The sequence below is a fragment of the Silurus aristotelis genome (assembly GCF_946808225.1).
Source record: "Silurus aristotelis genome assembly, chromosome: 18".
In the NCBI taxonomy this organism is placed as follows: domain Eukaryota; kingdom Metazoa; phylum Chordata; class Actinopteri; order Siluriformes; family Siluridae; genus Silurus; species Silurus aristotelis.
The window spans coordinates 23,722,950-23,732,949 of NC_139591.1; the positions used below are offsets into that span (position 1 = coordinate 23,722,950).

The 10,000-nt window shown below is 42.6% G+C and overlaps 1 protein-coding gene across 4 annotated transcripts in view; it reads right to left on the bottom strand.

Annotated features, from left to right (window-relative positions):
- Positions 1–10,000, bottom strand: part of exd3 (exonuclease 3'-5' domain containing 3) — a 47,116-nt gene that overhangs the window by 32,256 nt on the left and 4,860 nt on the right. For all 4 annotated transcript variants that reach the window (XR_014537862.1, XR_014537863.1, XM_083568699.1 and 1 more), the window contains exons 3-15: positions 8,991–9,055; positions 8,393–8,743; positions 7,752–7,805; positions 7,523–7,662; positions 5,950–6,056; positions 5,668–5,741; positions 4,339–4,377; positions 3,982–4,148; positions 3,393–3,543; positions 2,135–2,333; positions 1,829–1,938; positions 1,250–1,427; positions 747–901 (exon numbers count right to left, since the gene is read on the bottom strand). Coding sequence is in view for 2 of the 4 variants with exons in the window: in XM_083568699.1 (XP_083424825.1) it covers positions 747–901; positions 1,250–1,427; positions 1,829–1,938; positions 2,135–2,333; positions 3,393–3,543; positions 3,982–4,148; positions 4,339–4,377; positions 5,668–5,741; positions 5,950–6,056; positions 7,523–7,662; positions 7,752–7,805; positions 8,393–8,743; positions 8,991–9,055 (1,790 nt within the window). In the remaining 2 variants the exon portion in view is untranslated. The remainder of the gene's footprint in view (positions 1–746; positions 902–1,249; positions 1,428–1,828; positions 1,939–2,134; positions 2,334–3,392; positions 3,544–3,981; positions 4,149–4,338; positions 4,378–5,667; positions 5,742–5,949; positions 6,057–7,522; positions 7,663–7,751; positions 7,806–8,392; positions 8,744–8,990; positions 9,056–10,000) is intronic.

Sequence of the window (10,000 nt, forward strand, 5' to 3'; positions counted from 1 at the left end):
CAGGACATATTACAAACATTTAGAAATCTGGGGCTAGCTCGTTTATTTTCTCTCAGAAATCAAATTAGCCAACTAATTAGCATTAAAAGTGATGATTAAAAAAACATAAAACAATCCTAATTAAGATCTAGAAATCCTGTCAGGTTAGCTCATACCGACATTCAAATAACCTTCAGAGATTGTGTTTAGTTAGCTTAATTTAATTAAGTTTTATAGATGTAATAAAAATTAGCAGTGAATCTAACAAGCAGGTATTCTAGATTAGCTCCTGTTACTTCCTGTTTCGATTTTTAGAACTAAGAAATATTTTTACACTCTTTTTCTTTCACTTGCAGTTTTTAAATCTTGTTTTATTAAGAAACTGTGATTGCAGTAAATAGTGTGTGTGTGTGTGTGTGTGTGTATATATATATATATATATATAAAAAATAATTCAGTATATCACTAAAGTGAGTGCACCCCTGACATTTCAGGAACTATTTCAGCATTTAGAGTATCAGTGTGCAGCTGTGTATCAGTACTGATTTTCTGTCCTCTAAAAATAACAACATTATCGTCTAAATAACTGCCAACAAAAGTGAGTGCACCCTCAGTAAACAGTGTTAAGCGGTTCATTGAGGGAAACATGGAATCCAACATGTACTGTGACATTCTGAAGTAGAACATGAAGCCTTCCCTTCAGAAGATATGTGTGTGTGTGTGTGTGTGTGTGTGTGTGTGTGTGTGTGTGTGGGGGCCTGACTGACCCTCTGGCCAGTCTGCTTCCTCTTCTCCTTTGGTTTTTTTTCGGAGTCACTCTTGGTCGATGGTCTGATGGAGAGCAGATCATCAGGAAGTCCAAACGCCGCCGGATTCACAGAGAGAGAGAGATACACATCCAACAGACAGTACGCGTCTATCGCTACAGGGGAGAGAGAGAGAGAAAGAGAGAGAGAGAGAGAGAGAGAGAGAGAGAGAGAGAGAGAGAGAGAGAGAGAGAGAGAGAGAGTGAGAGGGAGGGATTAATGGATGGAGGAACAGAGTGTGAAGAAGTGATGGAGAAGAGGAAATGTTTGACAGAGAGGGCAGTATCCGACAGCCAGACAGAAAATAAAGCAAAAATTTAAAAAAATGGGACAAGAGAAAAGAAAGAGAAAAATCCCAATTTAAAAGCAAAAAGGAAAAAGAGAGAGATATTATGAGTATATAAATAGGTAGGTAAATAAATAAACAGACAGACAGACAGACAGACAGACAGACAGACACTGACCTGCATAGCGGACCTGTCCTGTACGAAGTGGGCGGCGTTCCCAGTTAGACAGCTGTTCTGTTTTATCCAGCGGTTTTCCCAGCACCTGCTGCACCAGCAGACTCAACCCTTTCTCCGCAGGTCCCTCGTTCACCTCTATGGGCCGAGGCCCACCTCTGCCTCGCCAGCACCTTTGCAGCTAAATCAAGGGTCAGAGGTCAAAGCTCATAAGCAGTATAAGATACAGGAGAACTGTGTGAGGGGTTCAGGCTGGTCCAGATTTACTTACAATCATCATCATCAACATCATCACTACTACCAACAACACAATGGACGAGAGAGAGAGAGAGACAGAAAGAAAGATAGACAAGAGAGAGAGAGTAAGTGACATAAAAAAGAAAAAGCTAGAAATGGGAGAAAGAAAGAAAGAAAGAAAGAAAGAAAGAAAGAAAGAAAGAAAGAAAGAAAGAAAGAAAGAAAGAAAGAAAGAAAGAAAGAAAGAAAGGTGTGATGTGACTTGTGTGATGGAGTGATTTTTTAGTGTACTGTCCCTTTAAGAGCAGGTAAAGAGTACATCATGGAGATAGATTTTAATGTTACCTGCTGATGGACATGGAGCAGATCCAACACTCCCTTAAACTCCAGAGGTTTCTCTTTTAACTCAGGCCATGTAGCCACCAGACTCCTCAAATCTCCAGACATCCCATAACCTACACACATACACACAGTGAGCTTTCAAACTGACCACAGCCTGCCATATGTTCTCCAGATGTTCCATTTTTCATCAAACCACTTTAGATGTTACAATCATGCTGTTTAGTCTACACGTTACCATAAAGAACGTGAGAAATGTTCTCCTGGAGCCTTACAGTGAGAACCATCCCCTCACGCTTTGCAGTTCCTTACCCAGTTTGAGGATCCTGGTGTCAGTCAGGAGTGCTCTGATGAAGCTTATGGTCAGGCTGTGATGAGTGAGACCTGGAGCACACAGATCCAGCAGGAACACTCGCTCCTTTACAGCCAGCTGGATCAGAGAGATGCGCTGGGTGCTCACTGTACCGAACCCAGCTCTCCACTCCATATCTACGCCCACCACACGTCCAGTCTACACGACACGCCCAGGGAGGAAAAAACATTGTCACGTGACTTCATAATGTACGTTACTCTCCAATTAGCCAATCAGTGCTGTGTGATGGCATAATTGTGTGCCATCACAACTCAATCAAACAAGCAGTATACATGTCACGTGACTTTACACACAACACGTGACAAAACATCTGCATACTATTCGCTAATGAGTACAAGTCAGCAGAATAGTAACAAAATATTGTGTGTATAAATAAATAGAAAGAAAGAAAGAAAGAAAGAAAGAAAGAAAGAAAGAAAGAAAGAAAGAAAGAAAGAAAGAAAGAAAGAAAGAAAGAAAGAAAGGAAAAAGAGAACAATAAGAAGAAACTAAGGGAAACAAAGAAAAAACTAACTAAAAAGGAAAAGAAAAGTAGAGAAAGATAAAAAGGTAAAGCAAAGGAAACAAAGAAATAAGGAAGAAAAAAAGAAAAGAACAAAAATCTCCTAAGTGTATATGTATATAATATATTGGCCTGGTGGCCTGGTGGCCTAGAGGCCTGGTGGATGGTGGCCTGGAGGCCTGGTGGATGGTGGCCTGGTGGATAGTGACCTGGTGGCCTGGTGGATGGTGGCCTGGAGGCCTGGTGGATGGTGGCCTGGAGGCCTGGTGGATTGGGGCCAGGAGGCCTGGTGGATTGCGGCCAGGAGGCCTGGTGGCCTGGAGGCCTGGTGGATGGTGGACTGGTGGATGGTGGCCAGGAGGCCTGGAGGCCTGGTGGCCTGGAGGCCTGGTGAATAGTGGCCTGGAGGCCTGGTGGATGGTGGCCAGGAGGCCTGGAGGCCTGGTGAATAGTGGCCTGGAGGCCTGGTGAATAGTGGCCTGGAGGCCTGGTGGATGGTGGCCAGGAGGCCTGGTGAATAGTGGCCTGGAGGCCTGGTGGATAGTGGCCTGGAGGCCTGGTGGATGGTGGCCAGGAGGCCTGGTGAATAGTGGCCTGGAGGCCTGGTGGATAGTGGCCTGGTTACTTAATTAGAGCTCAGTATTTACATATTTGATGCAAAAGCTAATTTTTTGGGACAGATGTGCAGATCATACCTGCAGAAGCATGACTTTGCACATCTGCAGCTGCTCCAAGTTCCCCACTATGATGACCTGCTGCTCCTTCAGAGGAAGTTGGTAGAACTGAAGCTGATGAGATGGAGGAGTGATCCACTGATCCAGAGGGGAACACACGTCATTTATTTCTCTGAGAGAAGAAAAAAAGAAATCAGAAACCAGGAGCCACTGCACAGAGGATGATTGTTTCCCTTGAACTGCGTGGCCTGGAGGGGTTTATTCTCCTCCCACCACCACAACATATCAAACTCTGTTCATCTGATCATGTCTACTTATTTTTACAAGTTATAACATTTGAATTAGCTTCATATAACAAATAACATCAATATAAAATCCCTCACAATTGATCTTGAATTTAACTTCACGTCACTCACACATGCATTGGAGCTTCAAAATGATGTCACTGTTCAAGAATCATACAAATTCAGTATCAGTGACATCATTCTGAAGCTCTAATGCATGTGTGAGTGATGTGAAGTTAATCCGAGAACAAGTGTGTGTGTGTGTGTGTGTGTGTGTGTGTGTGTGTGTGTGTGTGTGTGTGTGTGTGGACCTCTCCCACACTTACAGTTGACTGGGGGGGAGGGTCTCCATGGTGTCCCACACCCCTGTGGGAAGTCGGTCTCTTGGGACACTGAAGTGTTTGGCCCACTGAGCTGCAGCCTTCAGCCCACTGTATTTCACCAACAGCTCCACTAACACAACCTGAAGGTCCACACTGCCCTTCACTGTGACCTAACGCCACACACACACACACACACACACTCATTTCCACCAGACAAGATACTAGCTCCACCCACTTGCTCCTGTTCCAGAAGAGACAAATGTGTGTATTGTACAGGGTGTGTGTGTGTGTGCGTGTGAGTGTGCGTGTGTGTGTGTGCCCAACCAGACAGAGATAGTGCATGCAGAAGAACAGATCTACCTGCACATGGTCCCTCCAGTTCTCCTCAGACATGTTCTTCTAAAAACAACAAGAAAAACTGATAAATGCAAAGTGTTTCTTTTAAATCCTGTAACTGTTCAATTCATAAATTCTCTGACAATTTCACCATCAATTAATCAAGTCTATTTTTGCTTGTTTGATAATTATTAAACAACTTAAATAAAATTAAATCAAACAAATAAATAAAAAATATATTTTAAATATTGAGATCTAAAACTTTGACACCTACAAACTTAGTGATGATACCTTTAAAACTTACTCACCACCCCTTTAAAACTTACTTACCACCCCTTTAAATCTTACTCACCACCCCTTTAAAACTTACTTACCACCCCTTTAAATCTTACTCACCACCCCTTTAAAACTTACTCACCACCCCTTTAAAACTTACTTACCACCCCTTTAAATCTTACTCACCACCCCTTTAAAACTTACTCACCACCCCTTTAAAACTTACTTACCACCCCTTTAAAACTTACTTACCACCCCTTTAAATCTTACTCACCACCCCTTTAAAACTTACTCACCACCCCTTTAAAACTTTTACTCGCCACCCACTTTAAAACTTACTCACCACCCCTTTAAAACTTACTTACCACCCCTTTAAATCTTACTCACCACCCCTTTAAATCTTACTCACCACCCCTTTAAAACTTACTCACCACCCCTTTAAAACTTACTCACCACCCCTTTAAAACTTACTTACCACCCCTTTAAATCTTACTCACCACCCCTTTAAATCTTACTCACCACCCCTTTAAATCTTACTCACCACCCCTTTAAATCTTACTCACCACCCCTTTAAATCTTACTCACCACCCCTTTAAAACTTACTCACCACCCCTTTAAATCTTACTCACCACCCCTTTAAAACTTACTCACCACCCCTTTAAAACTTACTCACCACCCCTTTAAATCTTACTCACCACCCCTTTAAAACTTACTACACCACCCCTTTAAAACTTACTCACCACCCCTTTAAAACTTACTCACCACCCCTTTAAAACTTACTCACCACCCCTTTAAAACTTACCACCCCTTTAAATCTTACTCACCACCCCTTTAAAACTTACTACACCACCCCTTTAAAACTTACTCACCACCCCTTTAAAACTTACTCACCACCCCTTTAAGTTCTCCACAGGGGCATGTATGAGGTATATTAATAACACATTAATTGTTACTGTGTTTTTCATACGTTTTTTTTATCCAAAAATGTATTATATATTTTTTAATGACCAATGAAATACATTTTAAAGGTGAAAAAAATTTATTACTTAAAGTGTGTGTTATTTTTTCGTTTCTCACCTCTCCAAATCTCTTGTACATGAGAAACCTCAGGGAGTCGAGTTTCCTCTTATACACAGCGTTCACACACACACCTACACACACACACACACACACACACACACACACACACACACACACACACACACACACACATTAATCACAATGATAAAAAAACTATACGTGATTTATTCAGCTGATTATCAAAAATTATTTACCATCAGTTAAAACCATGATTAACACACACACACACACACACACACACACACACACACACACACACACACACACAGACAGACAGACCAGGATCAATGCTGAACTTTTCCATGAGCCGGAACACGTGTCTGATGAGCAGCTTGGGCTGGATTTGGTCCGTCTGGTGCTTGGAAAGACACAAATAAGAAAACCGCCTGCAAAAAATATGCAAAAAATATAAAGATTTAATACACACACACACACACACACACACACACACACACACAACCATAGACTTAAGGTACACATCCTTCACTTAGTCTTAGACCACACCTCCTTTACTTAGTCTTAGACCACACCTCCTTTACTTAGTCTTAGACCATACCTCCTTATCTTAGACCACACCTCCTTCACTTAGACTTAGACCACACCTCCTTCACTTAGTCTTAGACCACACCTCCTTCACTTAGCCTTAGACCACACCTCCTTCACTTAGTCTTAGACCACACCTCCTTCACTTAGACCACACCTCCTTCACTTAGACTTAGACCACACCTCCTTCACTTAGTCTTAGACCACACCTCCTTCACTTAGTCTTAGACCACACCTCCTTCACTTAGTCTTAGACCACACCTCCTTCACTTAGTCTTAGACCACACCTTCTTTACTTAGACCACACCTCCTTCACTTAGTCTTAGACCACACCTCCTTCACTTAGTCTTAGACCACACCTCCTTCACTTAGTCTTAGACCACACCTCCTTCACTTAGTCTTAGACCACACCTCCTTCACTTAGACCACACCTCCTTAGATTAGACTTAGACCACACCTCCTTCACTTAGTCTTAGACCACACCTCCTTCACTTAGACTTAGACCACACCTCCTTCACTTAGCCTTAGACCACACCTCCTTCACTTAGTCTTAGACCACACCTCCTTCACTTAGACCACACCTCCTTCACTTAGACTTAGACCACACCTCCTTCACTTAGACTTAGACCACACCTCCTTCACTTAGTCTTAGACCACACCTCCTTCACTTAGTCTTAGACCACACCTCCTTCACTTAGTCTTAGACCACACCTTCTTTACTTAGACCACACCTCCTTCACTTAGTCTTAGACCACACCTCCTTCACTTAGTCTTAGACCACACCTCCTTCACTTAGTCTTAGACCACACCTCCTTCACTTAGTCTTAGACCACACCTCCTTCACTTAGACCACACCTCCTTAGATTAGACTTAGACCACACCTCCTTCACTTAGTCTTAGACCACACCTCCTTCACTTAGACTTAGACCACACCCCCTTCACTTTGACCACACCTCCTTCACTTAGTCTTAGACCACACCTCCTTCACTTAGTCTTAGACCACACCTCCTTCACTTAGTCTTAGACCACACCTTCTTTACTTAGACCACACCTCCTTCACTTAGTCTTAGACCACACCTTCTTTACCTCACCACCTCACCATCTTCACAGTTCTTCTGACGTCTCACATTCCAGAACATTCCCAACTAGTGATTACGACTTTGATGTTTTAAACAAGCTGAAAACGTGTAATTATCGTAACCTCACTACGATGCGAGTGTGTAATTACACCACGCAGCTAAGCCTCACTGAACTTTATGAGTGCATGATCAGGGACACTTTCTCTTTCAGATCCCGTCCAGCTTCTCACCTGAGCACGTTCTCCAGGTTAAAGTCTGGACTGCACCACGAGTCGAGCAGGCGGATCAGATGATTCTGCAGCTCGATGTGATCTTGAACGTATGCCTCCACCAAGGGCAGCTTGTCCATCAGGATCAGAGGAACACACACCTAAGAGAGCGCAGAGCGAGGGTGAAGAGAGAACAGCACGAGTGGTGGGAATGGAGTTTTCTTTTTTAATTCTTGAAAGAATTACTAACTTGCTCCATGTCGAGGTCCTCCTGAAGTCGTAACTTCATGCCGAGCATCGCCACCTGCCGAGAAAACAAACCAAGAACTTTATTTACTGCTTCAGCAAATTTTAACCAAACTCAACAATTGTAGTTAACACTGTGCGACGGTTGTCATGGAAACTAAATTCAGTAACAATTAATACATTAATTATTTTGGAAAATATATATGAATATATTTTACTATTATTGATGATATTTGACTGGAAGACATAATAATTATTCAAATTTGCCTACTTATGAATATTCATAAGCCAAGTCCTAAGATCAGTGCAGAGATTTTCATTTTATTATTTATATTTAATTTTCTACAACAGACTGAGTCTGTAAATATAAATTAAATTAATAATATAAAATTATGTAAAAACAATAAACATTATAATTTTTTATAATGAGTGTATAGATCACATGTCCTGGTGGATTAATCGAGGTGATTGTGTAAAATGTGGTTGTGTAATTTAATTGATGCGAAAAGTTCTGCCAAATCTTCAGTCTGTTTAAGTTTCTTTTCACCCCGAGGACAAATCTGTTCTTGGAAATATCTCTCTGAAATAATCCCGACTCCGTGTTGTGACAAAACAGGGCTTTAAAAAACGTCTACGAGTCTGAACCTCTCTGAACCAGCATCTGTTCTGCAGGTAGGCCACGTGCTCCAGCAGGAGGTTCTTTTCCAGGCTCTCCAGCTCGTAGATCTCCAGCAGGAGGTCCATGCACCCAGGCTGTGAGGCCGTAATAAGCTCTAGAGCCCGGAGCTGCAGGTTTCTTTTCTCCTCCTTGTCCTTCAGCTCTTTCATGCTGACCCCCACCAGGCCCCGCCTCCAGCGCACAAACTCTGAGAGAAGGAACTGAGCCAGCGTGGGAGACCTGCTCTTCTGGACACCTGGGCAGCTGTCCAGCAGCATCAGGAGACCGGACAGGGGCGAGAGGAACCGGGAGAACCCAGATACAGCCTGCAGTCTCAGCTGGAGGAAACCAAGAGAACACGATCGTGTAAAAATACAAAAAGAATGAAAGAAAGAAAAAAAAAGAAAGACCACCAAAATAATAAATAACTTTAATAGAATTGTAACTAAAAATAAAGACAAATGAAAAACAAAGAAATACATAAATAAATCTAGACAGACAGACAGACAGACAGACAGACAGACAGACAGACAGACAGTGTGTGGATCAGTGGAAAGGTTCTGGATGATGTTCTGATGTTCTCACCTCCTTCAGATCCTTCCTGCTCCACAACTCACACAGCTGCTCAATCAGCACGGACGGGTCAACACCTGCACACACACACACACACACACACACACACACACACACACACCACACACCACACACCACACACACACACACACACAGGTATTGAAGTGTATAGTATTCAATTAACAATAGATCTCATATATGGTAAAAATGTCATTATGTTGAACGAGGAGAAGATTTATATCACATGTGGAAACTGTCTTGTAGCATGGGGTTTGATCTGTAGAAGAAGAAGAAGAAGAAGAAGAAGAAGAGGAGGATGAAACGTTTGCTCCAGCAGGAGAAGAAGAAGGAAATGGAAGAGATTTTGGACAGCAGAGGAGTGAAGGAAGTGTGCGTTATCAATAGAGCCGTTACTATGAAAACGATACTATATCAGCCCGAGAGCATTGATATGACCACCGGCTGAATTTGACGATCTGAAAGCCTGAGAGTGTGGATTCATGCAGCCAATCAGAGCCAGCCGTAGGAGTCAGGTGATCACACATTCTGTACATTCATGCACTTTACTGATCTTAATTCAATTAAACAAAAGTAAAAAATTTGAACTTTATTTCCAAATGTTGCTCTACACGGTGAGTTATGTAACCTGAAGGCCATGCGATTAAACATTCCAACACACACACACACACACACACACACACACACACACACACACACACACACACACACACACACACACACACACACACACACACACTGTTCTGCGAGTCCCTACAGAAAACTTTTACACAAACAACATAAATGGTGTTCCAGCATACATGACAGGACAGAGCTGCGTGTTTCTGCACAGAGCTCCGAGCAAAACATCAAACTGTTAACCATCCCCTTACTGACACACTCACACACACTCACACACACTCACACACACTCATTTCCCATGACTCTCCACGGCTGGGGTGACAGTTGAGCAAAACACACCTGACAATCTCTCATCTTTGTCCTCACCTTGTCCCTGTCTCTGT